The following is a 25300-nucleotide window of genomic DNA, read 5'->3' as shown; positions in this document are numbered from 1 at the left end:
GGGGTCCGGGGATGGGGCTGCTTTGGGGGCCAGGTGGGAAGGGGGTTGCCTAGGCCAGGGTCAGGAGAGGAGCAGGAGAGAGGCAGGGTAGGGGCGAGGCTCCAGGGGGTGGGGTAGGAGGACAGTGCAAGGGCTGGCCTGCAGCAGCCCCAGTGAAGCCAGGATTCTGAGGGTCCCTCTGTTGGGGGGGCGCTGGAGCAGGTGGCACCCAGGACCTCCCAGCTGAGATGGACTGGACGATCCTACTCTTCCACTCCAAGTGGACCATCGCTTTTGTCTTCGGCCTCGGTGAGTGTGGCTCAGCCCCGGCTCCCATCAGTCTCCCAGGCCCAGGGCCTTATCTGGACCCCCATCCTGCCCACAGTGGTCACGGTGGTCCTGCTGCTGTTTGCCATCAACTGCTGCTGTGGCGGCTGCATTCCCGGCTGTGGCGGCTGCATTCCCGGCTGTGGCAGCTGCATTCCCGGCTGTGGCAGCTGCATTCCCGGCTGTGGCAGCTGTATTCCTGGATGTGGCAGCTGTATTCCCTGCTGTGGCAGTTGTATTCCCGGCTGTGGCAGCTGTATTCCCTGCATGCCCTGCTGACAAAGCTGCTCCTCTGGGTCCCAGGTGAGCTCCAAGCACCAGGGCCAGGTGGGCTGAAGAGTGAAGCCACTGGCCCCCCTGTGCCTCTCTTGCAGGAATCCACCCCTATCCCAGGGATTTGATAACTTCACCTGGAGCCCTAAGGCACAGTCCCTACCTCCCTGCCTTTGCCCTGCTGGAGAGTAACAACAAAATCTCGTTCAGCCAAAGCCTGAGTCTAGAGTTCGTCTCATCAGGGTGGGCAGTGCAGGTCCTTACGGCTTCACAGAGATGCCTACTGGGTTCCGCAGCCTTCAGCTGGCATGGCTGTTACCAGGAGACCTTAGGTGACATGCTGTAGCCACCCAGCCACTGTCCGTTCACCAGCCCACTCAGCCCCTTAGTACCTGGGAGGCCAAGTCACTGGGCACTCAGCCTGGCTCCTAACTATCGGGGGCCCTTGGCCAGGTCCCCACCCCAACAGACAGAGTGAAGGGCTCCAGGCAAAGTTGGACAATCTTTATTTCTTGGACCCCCCCGCCAGGGTTGCTGAGTGAACGTAGTCAAAGACACTACAGCTCGTGGTGGGGGGCTTATGTCCCTCCTAGCCCACCCCTCAGGCTCAAGCGGGAGGAGATGTGTGGCTGCCCCTCGCCCTCCTGGAGGTGGGGGCAGGCAGGAGGTGAAACGGGAAGGAAGGAGAGCCGGGCTCCAGTCCAAGTCCAAAGGCTCCTGCTCTGTTGGGAGGCCAGGGTGTGGACTGGAGGCCACTTTGTGCCTCCTCACCTCCCCCAGCCAAAACAAAAAGCCCACTGGCGTCCCTTCCTCCCAGCAGATCCAGTGTTCCATCCAGTCTGTGCAGGGGTGACAGGCAGGGTAGGGTGATGGGGGAAATAAATAGCCTGCAGTGCTCAGCCCTGGCTGGCACTCTGGGGCGGGGGTGTGTGCAGGGAGAAAGGACACCCTGGGCTCCACTCCCGGGGGACAGGCTCTTGGGCGCTCTGTTCAGAAAGGCCTGCAGCTCCAGTAGCTGGAGAACACGGAGATCTGGGGAGGAGGGAGATGGAGGACGTGATGAGGGGTGGGGCCAGGGGGGTCTGCCCTGCTGCAGCCTCTGTCATCCAAGGGCCAAGCAGCCAAAGACAGTGTTGCCGAGTGACACCATGGCCCACCCCCGACTGGTGTGCACAGAAAGTAATGGATCTTAAGATCAGGGGGTGCTTTGGAGACACACAAGGAGCCCTTGGCATCCCCGCCCCCACCCCAAAAGAAGGGGCTGAATGGCCCATAGATGGCTGGCCTCTTCTGGGTGAGGTCCAGCCTGGCTCTGACCCCTATGTCCCCACCTTATCCTTGAGCTGCTGGCAGAGTTGCAGGGAGACAGTGAAGAAGACCAGGGCGTCATTGAGCCAGGGGATTACAGACTCCACCTTGTGCACGTGGCTCACCTCCAGGCGCTGTGTGCCCCACTCGCTGGAGAGAGACGAGAGGGGTACTGAGGGTGGCCCAGAAGGCCAGGGCCCCACCCTAGGAGGGGCGGGGGGCACTCCTGAGACCCCTCTCAGGTAGCACACTTACAACATGGCCCCGGGGCTGTGCAGTACGGCGCCTCCGGCTGGGCGGAAGTTCTAAACAAGAAAGCATCAGATGGGGTCAGGCCTGGGGCCACAGGGCGGGTGAGGGCAGGCTGAGTGGGGGGCTCACCTTGGTGGAATTGGGCTGCAGGGCATGCAGCTGGTACACGGTGAGGCAGAGCTTGTTGAGGTTGATGTAGACGTTGACCAGGAGGTCAGAAGGCAGGGTGGGGGCGAACATCCGCTGTGGGGGGAGGGCCAGGCATCCAGGGGGGATGAGGGCCAGCAGGCACATCCCACCCCCACCCCTCCAACCGCTGGGGGGTAATCCCAGTCCCCATCCCATGGACTGGGGCCTTCTGATTCTCTCCAGGTGCACCAGGTAGCTTCCAGGTGCTTGGACACCAGTGACCTGGATCCGAGGAGTGGGGGGAGATATATTTTGGGGATTCAGAATGGAAGCCAAAAACCCAATCCAAGAAAACCACACAGAGAACTGTGTCAACAATCTGGGGCTTGCAGGACGCTCTGGCACCCGCGTCCCTCCCACCTCTCCTGGAGCAGGGGTGGGCCTGAGGCACTGACCGTGAGGCCGCTGGCAGCAATCTCAGGCAAAGTGAGGGTGGCAGGAGTGGTGAGCCGGTTGCGGGCTCTGGTCAGCTGCAGCATCACGGCGTCCATCAGCTGGGGGAGGAGAGCTGGTCACAGCGGCTGCTGGGGCAGCCCCATCAGGAGGAACCAAGTTATGGGAGCTCCAAGTTCCTTCCCTGGGGGTCACAGACTTGGGTCCTGAACCTCTGCAGCAGGGGTCTTGCTAAAGAGGCAGGTGATCGGGCTCCAGCTGGGGGTGGGAGCAGGACATCTGCGCTGCTGACCACCCACCCGGAAGGTTCTACCATCTGGGATCCTGAGTCCTAGTCCAATTGGGGTGGAGGAACCTGGAAGTCAGTCCCAGGGGGCCAAGGGCTTTGCGGATGAGGGTTCAGGCAATGAAGGAGCTTAGAAGGAGGGACCCTAACTCAGCTTGGGTGTAAGAGGTCAGGGAGGGCTTCCTTGAGGAGGCACTGTAATGGCTGAGTTGAGGCCTTAAGGTGGACAGGAGCCCTGTTTTCACAGGTGAGGAAGGAAACTGAGGCTCCATAGGTCCAAGGCCGCACGGCTGGGGAACAGTGGAACCTCTGGAGACTCATCCCTTCCCTCTGCGAGGGAGCAAAGCTCTCAGAGCCCCATTGCCCACTGCTTCCAGCTCTTCACCCAGCTGCTGCCGTGGGCGCTGGGGTCACTTGGCTCCCAGAATTACTGGGCTGCACATTACACCCACAAGGACACTCACAGTTCTGGGAGGGACTTTGGCCCATCTGGTTTCGAGTTTTCATATTAGGCCCAGAGATGGCATGCAAACCACCTGAGGACACACAGCAATTCGGAGGCAGGGCTAAAGCGTGAACTCAGGGAACCTGAGCTCATCTTTCTCTTCACACCATGTGGATTCACTTTTGTTAATTACAGAAGCTTTTCTGTTGCTGGTAGTAATACCTGCATCTCCCGTCTACTGGGTGCTTACTGGAGGCAACGTCACCCGCGTTGTCACGATGGCAGGCATGACAGCTTGTCCCCCCTTTTTGTCAGGTGAGGGTACGGAGGCACAGAATGGCTAAGTAAGGGATTTGAGGTAGGCTGGCTCATAGTGCAGGCCCTGGGATCAGAACCCATCAGTTTCTGGGGCCTGGGCCGTGAGCCATTCAAGTGGCTGGAAGGACATGGCGTATACCGAGAGGTGAAGGGTCGACTCTCAGCTTCACCTGAGGATGGAGGCAGAGCTCTCCAAGGGCCTGATCGGTGGTCAGGGAACCGGGCTCTCCCACTCCTGAGGCGGCTCACCTTGAGGACCTCTGCTCCCGTCCTGAACTGGTAGCTCTCATCTCGGTTGGCAAGGAGGTAAATGGCTTGGCTCACATGGTTCCTGGCGTCTTGGATCTAAAAGCAGGGCCCACTGAGTGGTCAGTGGGCTGGGCCTCGGCAGTGAAAGGTGCCAGCCTCAGAACACCCATGGTCTCCGGGGGCCCAGCCTAGGGATCCCCACCCCAAGGGCCTATCTTCCTAGTAGGGGTGGGATGGGTGCTGCCTGCCAGGCCTGGCTGGTGCAGTGAGGCAGCCTCGGTCCCCAGTCCCTTGCAGCTCACTTTCCAAAGGAGGACAGAGGGTAACAGAGGAAAGGCACAAGATAATAGACTGTTCAGCTTTCACAAGGAAACAAGGTGATTGGGGAGCGGGCGGTGGCGAGGGAAGGCAACTCTTAAGCTGAAGCTTGTGCAGTGGCAAAAGCTGAGGGAGTGGACTCCAGGCAGAGGGACAAGCCCAAGCAAAGGCCGTGAAGTGGAAACAGCTGGTGACCAGTGAGAGGGGAGAGGAGGCAGCAGAAGTCAGGCCCAATGACAGGACAGGTTAGGAGACCAGGAACTGCCCACCCCAGCTGCGCTGCCAGGAAACATCTTTGTGAGCCTGCTGCAGCCGCAAGGCCCCACAGCGGCCAGCCCTGGAGGCCTCAGCACTGCAAGGGCCTGTTCCTGCCTGCCCTTGTGCCCTGGGCCCCGGCCAGGGAAGGGCCCAGTTACCTGCTGCAGTTTCCACTGCTTGTCCTCCCGGAAGGCAAAGTGCAGCAGCTGGTTGTTCCTGGGCATCTTCAGATTCACGTCCTGACAGGCAAGGGTGGGCTAAGCCGGGCAGAAGGATGCCCTCCTGACACTGGCCACTCTGAGCCCTTGAGCCAGGGAGCAGAAACAGAGTGTGTGTGGTGGCTCAGGCCCGAGCCACTCCATGTGGGAGAGGAGGAAGAACATGGCCATTTGGGTGGGGGCAAACAGGGAACAGGAAACAGGAACTCAGGCCAAGAGGAACCACAAAGAAATGAAAGGGAAAAGAGCTGTGAAAGGGGAAGGTGGCTGCTGCTGGGAGGGAGGAGGTGTGTGGTTGTGGGCAGATGGAGAACATTTGCAGGTGCCAAGGGGCGGAACGGCCGCCCGAGGAGGAGGGGGACCTTCCCCCAGGCCCTGGCACCTGCTACAGGATCAAGTGCAGAAAGAGTTAAGATGTTGGTCTGGGGCCAGCCTAATCCCGGGGCCAGACTATATAGGCAGTGCCGTGTGTAAAGCACCCCCCACCCACCCACTTGCTGCACCTCTCAATGGAGTCACACACCAATCTCAGAAGCAGGTTACAGGGGTTGTTGTTATTGTCAAACAAGGAAATTGAGGCCCAGAGAGGTCAAGGATCCTGCACAGAGTCACACAGCTAGCAGGTGGCAGAGATGAGCTAAAGCAGGAGGCCCCCCCCCGACCCCGACTCTTGCCCGGTGGCTGCTATGGTGGCACGGGAAGGGGCCAGGGGCCGGGGGACTCACCGCCTGGCTCAGCAAGTCTCCCTGCAGAGTCAGCACGCCCTTCACCTGGTCTGTGCTACAACACGTGGGGGTCAGAGCAGCACCTGCAGCTGCCCCCTCCCACCACCCCAGACTCTCAGCGGACTGTCACAGGATAGTCCAGCCTGTCCCACTGCACACCCTCTGGACGCTGGAGCCGGAATCAGTCTGCAGGGCAGGGCCGTGGCCATGCCACCAGTCCTAGAGGGTATCCCCAAGGGTCCCTCCTCCTAGAAATCCACCCCTCAACCCCACCCCGGTTTCCACCCAGTCCAGGCTCACCCACAGCTGCCCAAGACGAAGTTCTCCTGCTTCGTGGGACCCTCGGTGCCTGAGCCTGGCAGAGTGAAGCGGAGCGAGGCCTCCTGGAGGGCAAAGGGGAATGGGGTAAATAAAGGTCACCGACTCCAGCGGAGCCCCTGCTCCATAAGCCCTGCTCCCAGGGCCCCTCCTCCACGGCCAGTTTCAGGTCCTACCTGAACCCATACCTGCTCCTTCCACATTCTCTGGGGGCCTACACTGTGTCCCATACAGGATACACCCTCCCCATTTGGTTGACAAGCTTGGAAGTGGGGAGCAAAATCTGGGAAGACAGTAGTCATGGCAACCGGTAATTCTTGCCTTATCAGGCACTGCCTGGACATTTTTTGGTATCTCCACTGGCTGTTTTTTTTTTAATCTTCACAACAGCCCTGAGGGCGGTACTATCTCCTTTTTGCAAAGGGGAGGCCCAAAGAGATCGAGGATTTGGTTGAGGTCAAAATGCTGGGTCCTTCAGACAAGAAGTTAAACGTCAGTTTCAAAGGGTAGCTTCCCCAACCCCGGGGCTCACTCCAGGCCCGCAGCCCTGGCAGGACGGCTTGCGGAACTGGGTAATTATCTGCTGGCGCCCCGGGTTAGAAGCTTTTTAAGTCCTAGGACTGAGTCCGGGGCCTGAGGGCAGGGCCTGGTCAGAACACCGCGCGTCGGGTACGCAGCAGCCGCGGGAGGCCGACAAGGAAGCCGCGCTGAGGGAGGGTGGGGAGTGTGGGCCCCGCACAGGTCCTCGAGGTTACCTTGAGGATGTCCTGCAGTTGCCTCAGCACGGCGTGCACCTCGTCGTTTAACAGCCAGCGAAACTCCTCCTCCTGCGGGGACAGGCCAGCTGTCAGCCGCCCCGGCCCGCGGCCGCCTCCCGCCCGGCCCGGCCCGGCCCGGCCCGCGAGCCTCACCAGCACCGCCCGCTCCGCCGCCGACGCTGCCATCACGGTCGCCATCGCCGCCGCTCGCTGCCCAGCGACCGTAGCCGGTCCGCGGTCAGCCCGCGGCGCCCGGGCCCACCCTCGCCGCCGATTGGCTGCGCGGGCGCCCACCACGCCCCCAGCTCTCAACGCCGCGAGCGCCGCAGACCTGCCCCCGCCGGCTCGCCCCGGACACCGCCCGCGCCAACCCCCCTCACCCCGCCCCTCCTCGGCTCTGATAGGACGCCCTACACCGCGCGCGCTCGGCGATTGGCCGGCGGTATGGCTAGCTCTCGCCGCACCCGGCGACTGGCCGCCGGGGCTGCCTGTTTCCGCCCGGTCTCGCCTCCTAGCCCTGTTGGGCTCGGAAGGACAACCCGCTCCCCATCCCGCGTGGTGCTCGGTATTAGGGCGCAGACCACCCCACCAAAGTCACAGTTGTGTTACCAAGAAACGTTTTTATTTTGCTTGCAGTAGCTTTTTGTTAATTGCACAAAATCATGTTTTTGCCATTTAAACATTATCACACAATCCTATTCTGAAAGACAAATGTTCATTAAAAACAAAGCAAAAATAAAAATTCACAACCTTAATTACCTAGAAGATTTGTCATTTAAAGGAAAAAAAAAAAAGGGGGTGGTGGAGGAGGGGCTTTCTTACAAGCTTTTCACAAGTGTCACATTTTCTCCTTAAGAGGGAAGGATTTCAAAACAAAGGTGAAATAGCTTAAACAGAAATATTCATAAAAAGGAACTTTACAGAATTGTCAACAATATTAAGACAACATTGACTAACCAGTTTCATTATAGCATCTTCCCCCACCCCCACCCCAGTGTCCCACTAGGACTAGAACAGGCTTTGTGTTCAGACAGAAAAGAATTCAAAATCCCAGTAAAATTAACGTCTGTGTCAAAAACCACAGGCATCTCCCCTGCCCTCCCCCGCCCCATGTTTTCTGAGATTCCCTATCCTGGGTTCTGATCAGTGGAAACGGGCTAAAGCTGCGAGGGGGAGAGGCACACACCAGCGTGGCCACCTCAAATTGTGTTTATCACTATATATTCACTACAAACGCTGAACTTCCACACAGCCTGACTTTGGAGAATCCAACCCATGCAAGGGGAGAGAACACTGACATCCTGTAGGCGACTTCTCCTTGTTCTCATGCCACGTTCCAAGTCCCTCTGGTCCCCTATCCAAGGAGAAATGCTTAGATTCACCTCTGAGGGTCAGTGAGCTCTGGTAACGTCAAGCCTAGATCTCCTCTTCTCTCCTGACAGACTCCAGGGCCCTGAAAGCACCGAAGACCAAGCTGCTGGCTTAAGTGAAGACACTCGTTTTTGTTTCAAGAGCTGAGCCTAAGAAATGATCGTCATTGGTCAGGCTGGGTATGGGTCAAAGGAGGAACAGACAGAATAAAATACTGTCTCCATGGGAGGAAACAGGGAATGGAGGCAAATGGAGAGAGATGGGCACACAGATGACTTGTGCAGGGACGGGCTGGAAAAGGGGGGACTGCTGTGAGGGGACCTGGGTCAGAGTGGCTCTTCAGAACCAGGTGGAGGGCCTGTGGCATAACGGAAACAGGAAGGAAGCCCCTTCCCCCATTCACTCCTCAGTGGTTGCCCTCAGGACCCCTTCCCAAGGGCTGGAATGCAGATCCAAATACTACAACAGCCTGGTGAGGAAGTCGGATCCCAGCCCAGGCTCCACAGTGACAGTGACTTCTGGGACAGGTGCACAAAAGCAGTGAGGAAAGCAGGCTTCCAGGAGGTTTGCCTAGGGTGGGCTGTTTGTCGCCTTCCCTGGAAAGCCAGAGCCCTGTCTTTGCTTGACTGTGTCCATCTCTTTTCAGCTCACAAGGCATTTATGGAGAGTTGGATGCACACTGGTAGCTTAAACGTGACAATCCTCATCAGCGGGTCACCTGAGGTTGGAGGGGCCATGCGACCCTCTGCTTAAGAGTCTTGCTGGCTCATCGTAGCCTACAGCCTCTCTCCGCGTGGAATCCAGTGGGGTACAGTGGACAGAACCACAGTCTCTTCGCTCTGAGGGAAGCAGTGGGAAAGCTTCCAGTTCTCACTGCTGACTCGAGCTCCTCAACTGGAAGGGTCTGAGATAAGACAGCTCGGAAGAAGGGAAAACAAAAAAGCCAGGCAGCAGTTTCTGGGCAGCTTCTATCCTGGGGCAGAAGCCAGTGTGTGGTGTGTGTGTGGGGGTGTGTGTGTGAGGGAACACACAGCCACCTTGTCCATGGCCAGCGCCCAACTCAGGAGCCTTCCCACAGGCCACTCCTGCTGACACCCCTCCTCTCTCCAGGACCTCCAGGGGAGGAGCGATGCTGTGTGCTGTGCTCATGGCAAGTCTCAAAGTCTGTATAAAAGGAGACGGAGACAGGTGGACTGGTCCAGAGTTAAGTCCCAGGACCCCAACTCCGTGTGAGGAAGAAGGGGTCAGAGGGAAGATAGGGGTGGGCTGGGGTCAAGGACTTAGTGTATGTAGGCTCGGTACACGGCAGACATGTCATTGTCAGACTGGTCCAGTGCCTTGGCTCTTTTGTACACCTGGAAAAAAGCAACACAGGCTTAGTCTGGCCACAGAGCTGACTTACAGACAGACCTACTTCCTAGAGGCGTTCAAGGTGTGGTTAGGTGGGTAGGTTCTGGAGCCCAGGCTGTTTGGGTGTGACTCCTGGATCTCCCAGATCTGGCCTTACCTTGGACTAAGTACCTCAGTTTCTCTGTGCCTCCAGCACTGCTTCTCGATTTCATGGGGAGGCTAACAGGGTTACTGTGAAGATTAAATGGACTGAGGGATGTAAAGTGCTCGGAGGCAGGGCTCAACACTGGCTAGTAGTTACAATCACATCCCTTCCATCTGAAGACGTTCCGAGGCCTTCCCCGTTCTCTCTGGGCTGCTGCCCCTGTCCTGCCCCATCAGTTCCAGGGCGTTCCCCGCCATCCATCCGAAGTACCAGCTGTGCCACTTTACGCGGCCACCTCCATCCCTTTACTGTGTTCCATTTGATTCACTATCCTAACCTTCTGCAATTCTTCCTTGTTGAAACATTTATGTGCTTACCTTGTGCCTCCTTCCATTAGAATGTAACCTCTACAAGGAAGAGAAGGGGCTATACTATGTCCCCAGAGCCTAGAATGGTCCTTCACTCCAAAGGTACCAGGTGAATATGAAAGAGTGTGAGAAAATTTTAAAAAGCCATCGTTCAATAAGGGCAGGACAATGTCCAGTCATGTTGAAAAAATGCAGCTGGACACAGGTGTATTTTTTTTTCTATTTTTAAACAGTTCAGTTGGAGCCATCATGATTGATGTCCATTACAGCTTGGGTATAGCTGTGAACTCAGAACAAAGGCTAAATAAAGACCTTTTTCAGATAAAAGAGAACTAAGCGTTGCCAGCAGACCTGCGTTCAGGAAATGCTAAAGCAAGTTCTTCCAGCTGAACGAAAGACAATACCAGAGAGAAATTCAATACTTCAGAAAGGAAAGGAAAGAACTGGAAATGGTAGAGAAACAGAAACTTATCTTTTCTCTGAATATCTTTAGAATTCATATGACTACTAAAACGAGACACTCCAACAATGGTGGGCTTAAAATCAAAGCAAACCTAACACATAGGACGTTTGTGCACTACAGCAAGGGTTCTCAACCTGGGGTCCTTGTGCTCCCCACCTGGAGTGACATTTGGTAATGTCTGGAGACATCTCCATCAACCAAGGGGGTGCAATCACACCCAGTGGGTAGAGGACAGGGATGCTGCAATGCACTGGACAGCTCCCACAGCAGGTGTCAGTGGTGTCCAGGCCGAGAACAATGCTGCCAAGGATGAGAGGGAGGAAGTGGTAAATGGATACACATTTTACGTAGAGGGCCAATCTAGGACGTGAGGTTAAGATGCAGTCAGTAATCCCAAGAGAAAAGACAAAATAAAGATGATTCACTTGTTAAAAAAAGCCAATAGATAAAAAATGGGGTCCTAAAAAACATTCAAATATTCCAAAAGAAAGGAGAAAGAGATAGACAAAAGCCAGGGGGACAAATGGCAATCAAATGATAAAACAGTACCTTCAAATTCAACCACACACCAACAGATTTCAAGACAAAGTCTAAATGTTAATGGACTACTTAGCCTTAAGATCCTGAACTCCAAAACAGTGGAGAACCTAAACTGACAACATCTAAATGGCCAGAAACCACCATGCTCCACTGAGAAATGAAACAAAATGTCTGTTTCCAAGTCCATGAATCCTGTAGAGTCAGGGAGGGGCAAGTGGAAATCCAGGAAAGCCCTGGAACTGATGGGGCAGGACAGGGGCAGCAGCCCAGAGGAACGGGGAAGGCCTCGGAGCGTCTTCAGATGGAAGGGATGTGATTGTAACTACTAGCCAGTGTTGAGCCCTGCCTCACAGAGAAGTGCTCCCAACACAAGATACCACAGAACCCTTCAGAAGTAACCAGTTACAGATAAACTCATCAACGAAAAACTATACAACAGCCAGGAACTTCACTGCCAAGAGAGAACCTGAAGGTAAGACAAGAGGAACCAGACATTGTACTGCAGCTTGGAAGAGTGAAGTAAGTACTCAGATGTTCAGACAGACAAGAGAGAGACACAGAATTCAAGGACAGAAGATTATCAACTATGAAAATGCAGGTTTGAAGAGAACAGTACTGTGTATTTTTTACTGATTTTTGGCTGCACTGATCAGCCTGTGGGACCTTAGTCCCCCAACCAGGGATCAAACTGAGGCCCCCACCAGTGGGAGCACAGAGTCCTGACCACTGGACCCTCAGGGAACTCCCCAGTACTGTGTATCTGTATTTCTTTGTCTCCACAGGAAAAGCCACTAGAGACATCTATTTAACTTGGATAAAAATGCATACAGCTTATAGCACTTGGGAGAGAGCTTCTAAAATGAATCTACATGATTTATATATGTATGTGTTTCACAAAAGACGCCTTCTCCTTGGAAGGAAAGTTATGACCAACCTTGATAGTATATTAAAAAGCAGAGACATTACTTTGCCAACCAAGGTCCGTCTAGTCAAGGCTATGGTTTTTCCTGTGGTCATGTATGGATGTGAGAGTTGGACTGTGAAGAAAGCTGATCGCCGAAGAATCGATGCTTTTGAACTGTGGTGTTGGAGAAGACTCTTCAGAGTCCCTTGGACTGCAAGGGGATCCAACCAGTCCATTCTAAAGGAGATCAATCCTGGGTGTTCAATGGAAGGACTGATGCTAAAGCTGAAACTGCAATACTTTGGCCACCTCATGCGACGAGTTGACTCACTGGAAAAGACTGATGCTGGGAAAGGTTGGGGGCGGGAGGAGAAGGGGATGACCAAGAATGAGATGGCTGGATGGCATCACCGACTCTGTGGACATGAGTTTGAGAGAACTCCGGGAGTTGGTGATGGACAGGGAGGCCTGGCGTGCTGTGATTCATGGGGTCGCGGAGAGTCGGACAGGACTGAGCGACTAAACTGAACTGAACTGAACTGAACTGCAATTCAAAGATAAATATTGCTGAGCTGTTTTTCTGAAAGATTATACGTCTATCAGACTGAAATAAAAGATGTAACACACGGAAACTGTAAACCTGAGAAGGCTATAGTGGCCATATGAAAGTCTGACAGCAGACTTCAAGACGAAGATCAAGATGGACACTTCTTAATAACAAAAGGGCAAATTCATCAGGAAGACAGTAGAATCATAAATGGCTAAAAGCCCAATAACAAAAGCTTCCAAAGATATTAAGCGAAATGGACAAAATTGAAGGGGAAACAAATAATCCCACAATGACAGTTGGAGATTTTAACATCCCTTTCTTGGCAATTAAAAGAACTGGATAAAAAACTCAGAAATGATGATCTGAAAAAACACTACCAACTATCTTGACCTAACTGATATATATAGAACATAGAACCCACTGCAGAACACAGTCTTCTTAAGTGAACATGGCACACCCACCAAGGCAGACCATCTGCTGGGCCACAAAACAAGTCTGAATCGATGCAAAGAGTTAAAAGCCATATGGAATGTATTTTTTGACCACAAAGATACGTTAGAAATCAATAACCATTCGAAATCTAGGAAACCCTTTAGGATTTTTACTCATATTTGACATACTTTTAAGTAACCCACAGGTCAAAGAATTCCCAGCAAAGTCAGCATGGATTGGAGGAGACATACAAATTTAGAAAAGGAAAGCCTAAAATCAACAACCTAAGACTCCCCCTGGAGAGGTCAGACACCGCCAAGCCAAGGCAAAGTTGGCAGAGGGGGCAGTGCAAGGGAAACAAGGGAAGTCTGCGGGCCCCACCCACAGCCTCCTGCAGTTACCTCATTGGCTGCAGCTGCCATGGGGGTCGGATGGTTGACGGCATCACCTAGCGCAATGGCTAAACGGAGATCCTTCTGAATGTATTTCAGGTAGAAATCGGGCTTAAAGTTTCCTTGCAGGATATCTGAGGAGGGAAAGGCATTCACCAGAACAATTAAAAGGATCCTAAATAAGAAAGCATCTGGAGCACTGTCAGGGCTCAACACCTAGCATTTCCTCCTCCTCAGACACCCAAGAGACAAGTTCCCAGCCTGTACCCCCAAATCCTATGGGGCTTCCCTCAGAGCTCAGCTGGTAAAGAATCTGCCTGCAATGCAGGATACCACGGTTCAATTCCTGGGTCAGGAAGATCGCTGGAGAAAGGATAGGCTACCCACTCCAGTGCTCTTGGGCTTCCCTTGTGGCTCAACTGGTAAAGAATTCGCCTGCAATAAGGGAGACCTGGGTTTGATCCCTGGGTTGGGAAGATCCCCTGGAGAAAGGAAAGGCAACCCACCCTAGTATTCTGGCCTGGAGAATTCCATGGATTGTATAGTCCATGAAGTCACAAAGAGTCAGACATGACTGAGCGACTTTCACTTCACTTTGACTGGAGGCCAGGCTGACTGGAGAGGATGTGTCATTCACACAGAAGGAGCTCCCAAAGAAGACACTGTTCTGTCACGGCTGCGTGACCCCGCTCCCCAGCTAGAACCGAAACTAAAACGCAACAAGAGCGGTCAAAAGCAACTTACTTTGGCACTTCTGGTCCAGGAAGATGCTGGCCAACTGTCCCTGATTGAGGATGTCCAAGAGTGTCTGCTGGGATTGGCCTGTCACTTGGGCCAGGGTAAGCCCCTCTGCAATGGTGGCCATGAAGCTCCCCTGGACCATGTTCACAATCAGCATCATCTTAGCTGCGTTGCCAACCTCACCTGCCCAGGGCAAAGAACTGCGGTCACATCCCAGGAATCCCGCAGGGAGGGACCTTCTGCCCACCCTCACCCCTGCTCGGACCCACCTCTACACCCAGGGGAGGCCCCATTCACCTGCCCCTGATAGAACTTGCTCTGACCCTTCTGGCTCTTCCTCCTTGCAGGCACTGACTGTGCAAGTCAAAGAAACCTTCCCACGGGGGCCCCAGGCAGAGAGGCCGTGCGGGACTGACGCTGTCCTCAGGGTGGTCTAGAGGGGATGTGGCCCACCCAGCCTCCAGGCCTGCAGTGGCCCGACGGATGGGCAGGCATGTTACCTAGAAAGAAGGAGGTCTTCCCCATTGCCTGGAAGCAGCTGCTGCAGTCCTCATACAAGCCCCTGTCTCCGGCCGCTAAGATCACCAACATCCCATCATTAGACAGCTGCTGATTCCCTGAGACCGGGGCTTCCAGAAAGCGGCCCCCCCTGGACACAATCACCTGGAAAGGAAAGTCACAGCTTCTGGAGGCTGTGCCTCTCACAAGGGTCTTGGGCAGGAAGCAAGGAGCACGCAGGGGCTGGAGCACTAGGCCCTTCACGCTGAGCCCCAAAGCGGACACGTGTACCAAGGTGCTGGGCTGATGCTGGGGGAGGGCCAGCAGACTGTCCTCCACCAGATGCCCGAATTCCATGCAGGAGAGAGCGAGGAGCTGGGGGTCCTCAGAGGCTCCCATTACAAAGATATCATCAACACGACCACACCTATGGCCTGGCCGACCACACTTTCTAGAACAGACACGGCCCTTCTTTGATTTCAGCCACCCTTTGAACACACATGGGCCACAAGTCACTACCTCCTCACCTTGGCCCAGAGGCTCAGGGTGGGGGAATATTCTGCTAGTATCAACTGCAGAAAGCTGTTTAAATCACAAAGACCCTGCTGGCAGCTTGGACTGCTTCCAACTGAGAGGCTGGTGGCTACCTGATGCCTCTCCCAGCTAAGAAGCACTTCTCTCTCAGCCATGCAGACTAGCTGTAGACCTGAAGGCAGAGAGTGAAAACAGGCTACAGTCCCACAGTCTCTGCTGTGGCCCTGGAGTAGCTATGTGGCCCACACTGGGGTGCGGTGAGCCTGGGTCTTGGGCTCCAGCTGAAAGGACGCTGGAGGGCCAGCCTGAACGAGGCTGCTACCTGGGCCAGCTCGGTGACTGTGTCAGCGTCCACTGTCGACATGTCCACGTAGCACTTCCCGGGGCGGATCCCCTGAAGCACGCCACTGGGGCCCAGCACCAGCTGTGGGGACACAAGGCAGAAGCAATAGCCCAGGCTCCCAGCCAGACTTCCAGGAGACCCTCAGACTTAAGGGCAACGTCCTGCTGATTTTTTTTGGCTCATTTCCCAAACAGAGGCTAATTATTAAAGCTCAAAAGGGAAGAGCATGTAAATAAGCAAGGGAAAGAGAAGAATTTATGTTATGTTCCCATTTACCTTCAAAAAGAATATATGTGTATTTCTTTTTATTAAAAGCCTCCCACTGAAAAGATGAAAGGTCAGTATTTATTTTTTGACTTCTTTGGATTTACCTGGATTAGTTTAGTCACGAGTTCAACAAGATAACTACTGCACTGGAACTTTAAAAGCATACAAATACAGTGATAGCTAAATATAGGAACTTGGCACATGGACCAAAGGCACACTCAGCCCCAAAGCTTCCAGCTCACCAGGAACACATGAGCTTGTCAGGAACCATTCAGTTTCATTCTTTGTTCTGAATTAAAGGAAGTCTTGTGTTCAGTCTACGCAAACACCCTTCACAATGGGAGATGGCCCCCAAATGGGACACCCGACCCCCCACATGCAGACACTCACTCGGTGTGCAGGGGACAAGGGGAGAAGGCAAGCCAGCGTTCCTGGCCACAACCTGAGACGCTGAGGGGGGGAGGGATCCTTACGTCCTTGGCCGCCTTGGGGTCCGACACGCAGGCAAAGGTGATGTCACAAGTTGAAACGACTTCAGCGGGGGTTCTTCCTAGGCGGGCCCCCTCCTGGATGAACAAATCACACTGCAAAAGTCACAGATCCTAATGTGAGCTGCAGGCAGTGCACAACACACACACTAGCCAGGCCAGAGACGCAGTGCCCAGTGCTCCTGCGCGGCCTCCCAAGGCAGGCAGTCTGACTGCTCGAGGGGAAGTGGGTGGGAGCCCCTTAAAGACGGTCTTGTGTCTCTGCAAACTGGGTGCCGAGAATGCATGTTCCACACTCTGCTCCACAGGAAGCACAAAACAAGTGTCTGCTGGAGGTTTCCTGAACCAAGAACGGGACGTGAACAGTACTTGTCTGCAGCTCTCTCTGGCTGTCTCGGCTGTGGTGAATCTGCCCAGTGGTGTGTGAGCCGGGGAAGCAGGGCTGGGGCCAACAGGCTGCCACTTCCTACCGAATTGCTTTGGGTGGGGGTGGGGGTGGGGGCGGCAAAAAGCACCAACTCTTCTTTTTTAAAAATTAAAATCACCTGAAATACCTAATAACAAAACATATCATTAACATTTTGGTCTATTTCCTTGTTCTATTGGCATTAATTTGGACCTGTGATTTTGTATCTTAATTTACCCCACTGAGAGACATATCTGAATTTACCTAATGGCTCTCCTAGACTCATTATAAATGACCCCAACAAATACATGTAAGGGACTTCCCAGGTTGTTCAGTGGTAAAGAATCCACCTGCTAATGCAAGAAATGCAGATTTGATCCCTGGGTCTGGAAGATCCCCTGGAGAAGGAAGTGGCAACCCACTCCAGAACTCTTTCCTGGAAAATTCCATGGATGGAGGAGCCTGGTGGGCTCGAGTCCATAGTTTTGCAAAAGAGTGGGGCATGACTTAATGACTAAAACAAGAAGGGTAAAACTTCTTCTTGCAGGTCAAGAAACAACAGTTTCAATCTTTGGACATGGAACAACAGACTGGTACCAAATTGGGAAAGGAGTACGTCAAGGCTGTATTTTGTCACCCTGCTTATTTAACTTCTATGCAGAGTACATCATGCAAAATGCTGGGCATGATGAAGCACAATCTGGAATCAAGATTGCCGGGAGAAATATCAATAACCTCACATATGCAGATGACACCACCCTTATGGCAGAAAGCGAAGAGGAACTGAAGAGCCTCTTGATGAAAGTGAGAGAGAGTGAAAAAGCTGGCTTGAAACTCAACATTCAAAAAATTAAGATCATGGCATCTGGTACCATCACTTCATGGAAAATAGATGGGGAAACAGTGGAAACAGTGGCTGACTTTATTTTCTTGGGCTCCAAAATCACTGCAGATGGTGATTGCAGCCATGAAATTAAAAGATGCTTGTACCTTGAAAGAAAAGCTATGATCAACCTAGACAGCATATTAAAAAGCAGAGACATTACTTTGCTGACCAGTCAAAGCTATGGTTTTTCCAGTAGTCATGTATGGATGTGAGAGTTGGACTATAAAGAAAGCTGAGCGCAGAAGAATTGATGCTTTTGAACTGTGGTGTTGGAGAAGACTCTTGAGAGTCCCTTGGACTGCAAGATTAAACCAGTCCATGCTAAATGAAATAAGTCCTCAATATTCTTTGGAAGGGCTGAAGCTGAAGCTCCAATACTTTGACCACCTGATGTGAAGAAAGGAATCATTGGAAAAGACCCTGATGTTGGGAAAGACTGAAGGCAGGAGGAGAAGGGTATGCCAGAGGATGAGATGGCTGGATGGCATCACCGACTCAATGGACATGAGCTTGAGCAAACTCCAGGAGTTGGTGATGGACAGGGAGGCCTGGCGTGTTGTGGTCTACAGGGTTGTAAAGAGTTGGACATGATTGAGCAACTGAACTGAACTGAGGGTAAAAAGCAGGCTCTGAAAATGGTTTTATCAGATCAGCAGCATGGAATACATTCTTAAAAACAACACAGTACCCATAAATATATTAACGTTTTATCCTACTTGATTTAACAATCCCAAAATAGCAACTTCTTTGTGTGATACATTTCGATTATTTCTAAGTACAAAATATCTAATACCTTTGTTGCTTGTCTCCTTGTGACCTATTTAAAAATCTTTATATCATTATTAAACTATTTAATAAGTTCCACTCCTGGTTTTATATCTGAAAAAAATAAAAACATTAATTTGCATGCACCCCACATGTTCAAAGCAGCACTACAAAAGCCAAAATATGGAAGTAACCTAAGTGTCCACCAACAGATGCATGGATGAACATACATTCATACTGTGTGTGCGTGTGTGTGGTATACATACACACAGGAATATTACTTAGCCATGATAGAAGCTCTGCCACGTGCAGCAACGTGGATGGACCTAGAGAATACTATTATGCTCAGTGAAATAAGTCAGACAGAGACAGACGAATACGCTACACCGGCACTTATGTGTGTGTGTTACTCGCTCGGTCGTGTCTGACTCTTTGAGACCCCATGGACTGTAGCCCACCAGGCTCCTTTGTCCATGGGATTCTCCAGGCAAGAATACTGGAGTGGGTTGCCATTTCCTTCTCCAGCACTTATATATGGAACCTAAAAAGTAAAACATATGAATGAATATGACAAAAAAGAAACAGACTGAGAACAAACTAGTGGTTACCAGTGAGGAAAGGGAATCAGGGAGAGGCAAGACAGGAGTGGGGGATAGTACAAGCAATTACGTATAAAATAAATAAGCTACGAGGAAATATATTGCAGCACAGAAAAACAATCATTATTTCATAATAACTTTCAATGCAGCATAACCTGTACAAATTTAACCACTGTGCTTACACCTGAAACTAATGGACTACTGTAAATCAATCATACTTCAATAAACACACACACACACAGAAACTAGGGAAAAACACACAAATTGTTAGGATAGTGGGAAAATTTTAAAAATAGAAAATCTTGTTTTCAAATTTTCTTTTCTGTTGTTGTGGCAAGTAGTATCAAAACCTATTCATCTTTTTCTTTGGTAACTCTTTTAGACTTCTAAACAGATCTATATTAAATTTTGTATTCTTCTGGTTTTTTCTTTTGAAGAAAGGGTAACAGCTGATTCGAAACTCACATTTGTAACTGCTTTGCTCTACTGCCTTCTCATAAATTAATCTGAAAGGCATAGCCATGTTTATAACAGGCTTTCCAATCAAGGAAACAGGCTGACCAGAGGCACTTCTATCAAATGGGAACATACACTTGGAGTTTCCCAATGTTCTTCAACTATGTGTGTCTAGATTTCCTGGTTGCCCTGGCCTTGAATCACAAAATGTCTGCCAACAGGGTCTCTGGGATTTCACTCCTGACCTAGATCCCGCAATGCCTACCTCATGCCCAGTACTTAAAGCCCACATCTCTTAGAAGAGCCTTCAGTGCCCTTTCTCCCAGGCTCCATCTACTACTCTCCAACCAGTTCCTTGTTATTCTTGAAAAGTGGCTGTTTCAACCAAGTGAACTGCTTACCTCGCCTGGAACATTTTTGTTAATCCAAAACCACCAGCTCTACCATCTCCCTTCACTGCAGCTCTCCCTGCGCTGCACACATGGGATGCTCACCCATCACTTCACAAACACACACTCAGCCACACCTTGTTCCTCAAGAGGCTGGTTCTTTCTTGGTCTCTCTGTCCCTGGCAAGCACAGCACATTATTTTTCTGGTACTTAGGCTATGGTTCTTCACCTTTTCCTGGATGAGAACTTGAGGGGAGCCATGACCTCTCTCCATTACACAAGACTTGGAATTCCATTTCAGGGCACACACAGGCCCTGTGAAGCCACGGACCACCTTAGATAATTTCTGAACCTGTCCTGTCCAACATGGTAGCCACTAGCCACTAGGACTGCTTAATTTTAAGGGAAATAATCTTAAAATTCGATTCTTCAGTCCGTGAGCCATGAATCCAAGTATTTCAGAGCCATATGTGGTCAGAGGCTAGTGCAGATACAGCACAGCTCCTTCACCACAGAATGTTCTGTGGCACAGGGTTGTTAACACAATCCAAACAACACAGATCATGGCCATTAACTCGGATGAAGCAGATCTGCTGATGCACACTCTTCATATCAATGAATTCGTCACACACCCACACGGAAAAACCTGACAGGTTTTTCTCTGTATTACCTCCTATTATCTATTTCAGGTGACGGCAGAGACAGGTAAATTTCTATTTCATTTTATACCCCTGGGTACTTTCAATATTTAGTTTTTTTTTTTTTAGTCCTCATAGAAAAACTTTATTGGAAAGCAGGGAAAACTACCAAGATTGAAGACAAAAATAAAAAAGTTCAGACATAAAGTGTATGACCTTGGTATAAGTGGAAATGGAACCTTTTGGTGGTTTGTAGTTAGTGACCTATATTTTCACTTTGTGGCACTGCTGCTGCTACAGCTAAGTCGCTTCAGTCGTGTCCGACTCTGTGCAACCCCATAGACGGCAGCTCACCAGGCTCCTCCATCCCTGGGATTCTCCAGGCAAGAACACTGGAGTGAGTTGCCATTTCCTTCTCCAACGCATGCATGCATGCTAAGTCGCTTCCGTTGTGTTGGACTCTATGCGACCCTGTGGACAGCAGCCCACCAGGCTCCTCTGTCCACAGGATTCTCTAGGCAAGAATACTGGAGTGGGTTGCCATTTCCTTCTCCACAATATTTAGTTTTTATGATCGCAGCCTATGCTGGCTTATCTACATCCTCCCCTGCCTGGACCAGGAGCTTGGCTTCTACTCTATGGCACACAGAACGTGGAACAGAGACAGCAGGGAGACTCCTGTCCTCAGTTACCCCAACTTCCAAGGCCCCGGGTCCCATCCCATCCTACCCAAGAAGTACCACCATGAATGCTTACTTTCTCTGCAGTCCGGTTCCAGACAGTCACCGTGTGACCCATTTTTAGCAAGTTGGAGACGATGCCACTTCCCATGAGGCCAAGGCCCAAAAATCCTATCCTAGAAAGAGAGACTGGTCAGTTCAGAGTGGGGGACAGGGTGGAGGGGAGGACAGGGTGGGATTATGAATACTACCCTGGCTCTGCTCCTCTTAGACCTGGGGAACCTCACCTCAGTCCACCACACACACTGCTCGGCAGAGTGCTGATACCACAGTCACAGAGCCGGCAGGAGCGTGGGCAGAGCGCGCCTTTTCTCACTCCGCCCCTGTTCAAAAGTGCTCTTAAGTTTACACAGGCATTTCTAAACCCTCAACTGCCACTGCAAGAAGTATGACTCATACAGGTTACAGCAAATCTTCCCAACCATTTCCTTGTTGCTTTGATGGAGGGGCTGAGCTTACAACTCCACTGCAGTGAGAAAGCAGACATTTATCTTCAGGGCATGCAACAGTTCCTCGCCAGCCACCTCAGGTGCAAGGCCTTGAGGTGCCAACTTCGAGCACCCTGGGATCCATGACACATAACAGGCGCCATGTGTGCTGAGTCCCCAGCGTCCTCGCCTGCACAAGCCCGCATCCTGGTGCTCACCTCCCTCTCCTGGCTTCACGTTCACACCACCTTTGCTCTCTTCATGCAGTCAGCGGCTTTGCCACGCTTCTTCAAAGCTTCGAGTCTTCCCTGGTGCGTGGAGTGTTCTCCTGAGCCTCTCTCCCCTATACTGCTCCCCCTGGGCCCGTCCCCTCCTGCTCTCCCCACGCCTTCTAGCTGCGGGCCCGTAGGCTCCTGCTGTGACTGGAACTCAGGTGGCCAGTGCGCGCTGCTCACCTGCACCTGCTACAGCTCGCCTGCTCCTTCCTGCAGCCCCAGAACTTGGGGCTCATGGCTGCCACATGGTTCAATGGATGATTTTATCTTGCTCAAATGTCTCTTGGTGCCTACAATTCTTTCTCTCTCCGCGCACAAGACTCGGCTGAACAGAGCCTCTTCCTTCATTCACTGCCTCGTGGTCTCGCTTCCAGCTCGTCTCTCTCTCAGCTCTAATGCTGTCTGCAGCTTCTCCACTCTGACCGGTGTTGGCCTTCAGTATTTTCAGTCTCCTGGGAGCCATATGCGCAGCCACCTCTGCCAACTGGCTCAAAGGCTCCCCTATCCTTGCGGGAGTACAACGCTCTCATGTTCTCCGTCTAGCCTGCTCTGTCACCTGAATCAAATGCTGAAAATGGAGCCCACCACTCTCCTCACCAAAGGTATAATCTGTTATTCACAGCTATCTGGGTGGCAACCAGTTTTCTCTACGATTGTAAATCATAACAGACTAATTCTCTTTCCTTTGTTCAGTGTTCCAGGCTGCCCAGAAGACCTGGGGATAAAGTTTATGCATTTGTACACGGCAACTGACAGTTGCTCATGGTGTCCTTGAGGCATGGAAAATGTGGACCAGGTGGACTGGGTACAATGCAGCTCATCTGCTCAGTAGCTGGCTTACACTCATAATAAAAAAGGATCTGAGTGATGGCAGAAAACACTGGACTCTGTCCTCAGCCTGGAGTTGGATTTTTTTTAAAAAAAAAAAGCCAACGCATTCCTCGTTGATTTAATGGGCAACACCCATTCCTCCTTTAATTAGCACATGCCTCCAGCTCCTTCACACCACAATGGAAGTTCACCAAATATATCTGGTTGAACAACTGACTTCAACAGCACAAAAAAAGTGTTTTTAGTCTGAGAAAGAACCACACAGAAGACTCAGATGGGAAATTCAGACGTTCTTTAGGAGAATGCTCCTTTCTTAAAAGCCCTCCTCATCATCACGACTGGGAAGCACAAGGGGCCATCAGAACAGAGGCAAAGGTGAGGGTGGATGCCAGCTAAGGCCTGGGGACCGCAGTCAAAGCTCTCCACTTGTCTGGGTGGGGCGGAGGGCAGCCGGCAGGTACACTGGGAGTACTGGGGAAGGCAGGACAACAGGCTGCCTTCATCTCTTGCTCCCACCTGCTCCCACCGGGGCCAAGGTCAGGAGTTCTTCAAGTGTGGTCTCCTGATGAGCAGCCACTTATCTGGGAACTGGTCCACCCGAGACCGACTGATCCAGAAACATTAGGGGTGCAGCCCAGCAACTGTGTTTTATGAAGGGTCTTCCAGGTGGTTCTGAGGCACAGGAAGGTCTGAAAACCACTGACCCAAGTGTTCCCTGCTTAGGAGACTCACTAGTGAGCAAATCCATAGTACATTCACAGAGTAAATTTCTGTCTCCCGCAAGTCAAGTTACTCCCAGGCAAATCGTTAAGAATTACAATTTTCCCCTTCTTTTTCCACTTAGTCCCAGCAACAGTTGGGACATAACCTTTAATAAGCTGCCCTGAGGTCACCCCCAGCCCCACAGAAGCCCACAGAGCCCAAGGAAGCCCTTCCCCCGAAGGCCCTACTTTTTGTCTGTGGGTGTGACACTGCCATTCACCGCCGTGCTGTCTGCGGCCTGGATGGAGGTGGACCCCGTCTCCTGGGAGAGGAAACACAGGTCATCAGGCCAGCCTGCCTGTGCCAGGCCCTGGTGAGAATACAAGTGAGGTGGTGTAGAACCTACGTACCTCTTCACATATTTTCAACTTCTTTGTGATTGCCTGGTAACAGACAGCTGGCTAATAAAGAGGGAGTGAAAAAAAATCACTTATTAAACTGAACAATTAACTGGTCTTAGTCACTATTTCCCTACCGAGGTGAGACCCAAAATGGAAAGTTAAGATCAAAACTTATTTGGTGTCCAACTCTGCTGAACTCCAACACATGAAAACTTAACTTGCATTACTCCACTCAGTTCTCATGCGGCTCTACAAGCTGCTTTTCGCTGGTGATGAAGCTGAAATTCAGAGATTTATATGTCCAGAATTAAAGCCGTGGTCAGTGTACCTGGCCTTGGAATCCTGATGTGTCAACTCCAAGGTCACACACCATCAGCAGATCCTATCAGGGCTCAGGTCTCAGCCTAACCGACAGCCCTGGAGACACCTGAGGAAACTGCCCCCCACCCCCAGGGCTCATGGAAGACTGCCTTCATCCAGCAGCACTGGCCACCTGTGGGTGGATGCCAGCTCCTGAGGCTGGCTTTCTGTCCTAGACTCTGAGGGCAACCACAGATGTCTCAAGCACACAGTCACTAAGTTTTGAAAGCTTCTTCGGGTTCCTTTTAAATCTTAACAATGCCTGATTCATGAGTGGTCCTCTATGTGATTTAAATTTAACTAGTTGCTCTGGACAGCAGTACAGGCAGCAGACTAGGGTGAGGCTCCAACGAAGCAGCACTCTCCCCTCAGGCCAGCTCCTAATGGAGGATCAAGAACCTCAAGGAACAAGCTTACCTTCTCAGTTTGGCTGAGCAGGAAGTGATGGAAATGAGGGTCTGCATCTTTAACAGGCTGAAATCAGAAAATGATTTAATAAAACAAGTTATCTTCCACCTGAGGTCACCTCCTTCTACTGATAACCAGTCTCTCCTCTGGCTGACACACCTTTGGGAGCTGAGTTTACAACTACCTGGAAGTTCTTTTCCCACTCTGGTTCTAAGCCTTTTATAAACAAGGCCCATTCCAACTGGAGGAAAACTGGCTTAAAGTGGAAAAGAATGGATGTTTCTGCCAGGCTGGTGTATAAATTACTCCCAAACACTGTGGAAAAATAATTAAAAAGTCTACCAGTGATTTTTAAATCCAGCATTCACCAGTTACTTCAGACGGCCCAGCAGACCAAGCCGAATTCCCAGGCTCCTGCAGTCATAGGATTTTGGCCCACTCGTACCTGGCGCCAAACGCTCACCGAGGGTTAATATTAACAGAAAGGAGGAGGCAATGACTGTAGGCCTTTCAACAGCTTTTCATAAGCAGGCCGAGCAGCAGGGAACAGCGGGTGCACCCACTCCAAGGATAAGGCAGCGTGCAGGTAACCAAACATCACAGCTGTGTACGTGATCTAAGTGTGTCTATAAAGTACCAAGTGGAAAAAAACTGCAGAATGATCCCACTTTTGTAAAAATCAACACTACTCCCAAAAGTAAAAACCTGTAACATGGATATGTGATTATATACCTGATGGCTAAGTGGATATGCCAAATGGTCTGAAGTGAGTTAAATCAAACTTGACAGCAAGCCTGCGCCAGGGTGGACTCACACACTTCTGTATTCATTGGCTATTAAAAAGTGTCGGGAAAAGCACACCACAGTCAGGCTGGGAAACCAGCCCTGAGGCTGGGCTTGTCATGGCCCAAGGGAGGGGTCATTACCTCGCTCACGTTCGGCTGCCATTTAAACGTGGCCATGGGTCCAGCCATCATCCCCTTCACAGTGCTAGACTCAGGGATGCTGAGATCCT

At 51.6% G+C, this 25300-nt stretch overlaps 2 protein-coding genes across 3 annotated transcripts in view; both read right to left on the bottom strand.

Moving 5' to 3' along the window:
• Positions 1 to 1062: 1062 nt before the first annotated feature.
• On the bottom strand, positions 1063 to 6940 carry ROGDI (rogdi atypical leucine zipper). Its single transcript, XM_055409415.2, has 11 exons — positions 6768 to 6940; positions 6612 to 6683; positions 5839 to 5921; positions 5539 to 5593; positions 4754 to 4834; positions 4020 to 4115; positions 2724 to 2822; positions 2269 to 2382; positions 2143 to 2192; positions 1911 to 2037; positions 1063 to 1611 (listed from the first exon to the last, which is right to left on the bottom strand). The coding sequence occupies exons 1-11, from the start codon at positions 6810 to 6812 to the stop codon at positions 1570 to 1572; spliced, it is 864 nt and encodes a 287-aa protein (XP_055265390.1). The 5' UTR covers positions 6813 to 6940; the 3' UTR covers positions 1063 to 1569.
• A 263-nt stretch (positions 6941 to 7203) lies between these two features.
• The window catches only part of GLYR1 (glyoxylate reductase 1 homolog), a 33382-nt gene continuing 15285 nt past the window's right edge, over positions 7204 to 25300 (bottom strand). Inside the window, exons 6-16 of one of the 2 annotated variants that reach the window (XM_055409416.2) lie at positions 25212 to 25298; positions 24295 to 24351; positions 23527 to 23577; positions 23365 to 23438; positions 20897 to 20996; positions 15986 to 16096; positions 15225 to 15326; positions 14371 to 14533; positions 13874 to 14053; positions 13139 to 13263; positions 7204 to 9340 (exon numbers count right to left, since the gene is read on the bottom strand). In XM_055409416.2, the coding sequence (XP_055265391.1) occupies positions 9266 to 9340; positions 13139 to 13263; positions 13874 to 14053; positions 14371 to 14533; positions 15225 to 15326; positions 15986 to 16096; positions 20897 to 20996; positions 23365 to 23438; positions 23527 to 23577; positions 24295 to 24351; positions 25212 to 25298 (1125 nt within the window). In that variant the 3' untranslated portion in view covers positions 7204 to 9265. The remainder of the gene's footprint in view (positions 9341 to 13138; positions 13264 to 13873; positions 14054 to 14370; positions 14534 to 15224; positions 15327 to 15985; positions 16097 to 20896; positions 20997 to 23364; positions 23439 to 23526; positions 23578 to 24294; positions 24352 to 25211; positions 25299 to 25300) is intronic. The other variant, XM_055409418.2, reaches the window with a different exon arrangement.

Source organism: Moschus berezovskii, chromosome 27, assembly GCF_049115385.1.
Source record: "Moschus berezovskii isolate FMDL1 chromosome 27, NW_MosBer_1.0, whole genome shotgun sequence".
Lineage (NCBI taxonomy): Eukaryota > Metazoa > Chordata > Mammalia > Artiodactyla > Moschidae > Moschus > Moschus berezovskii.
This window is presented reverse-complemented; position numbering and strand designations above follow the sequence as displayed.

Bases quoted from the DNA above. Each gene is read 5' to 3' on its own strand.
- ROGDI (XM_055409415.2), bottom strand. From the start codon at position 6,812: ATGGCGACCGTGATGGCAGCGTCGGCGGCGGAGCGGGCGGTGCTG. The intron at 4,835-5,538 runs GTGAGTCCCCCG...CTTGCCTGTCAG, and splicing joins GAGACTTGCTGAGCCAGGCG to GACGTGAATCTGAAGATGCC. The intron at 4,116-4,753 runs GTAACTGGGCCC...CCCTGCTTTTAG, and splicing joins AGCAGTGGAAACTGCAGCAG to ATCCAAGACGCCAGGAACCA.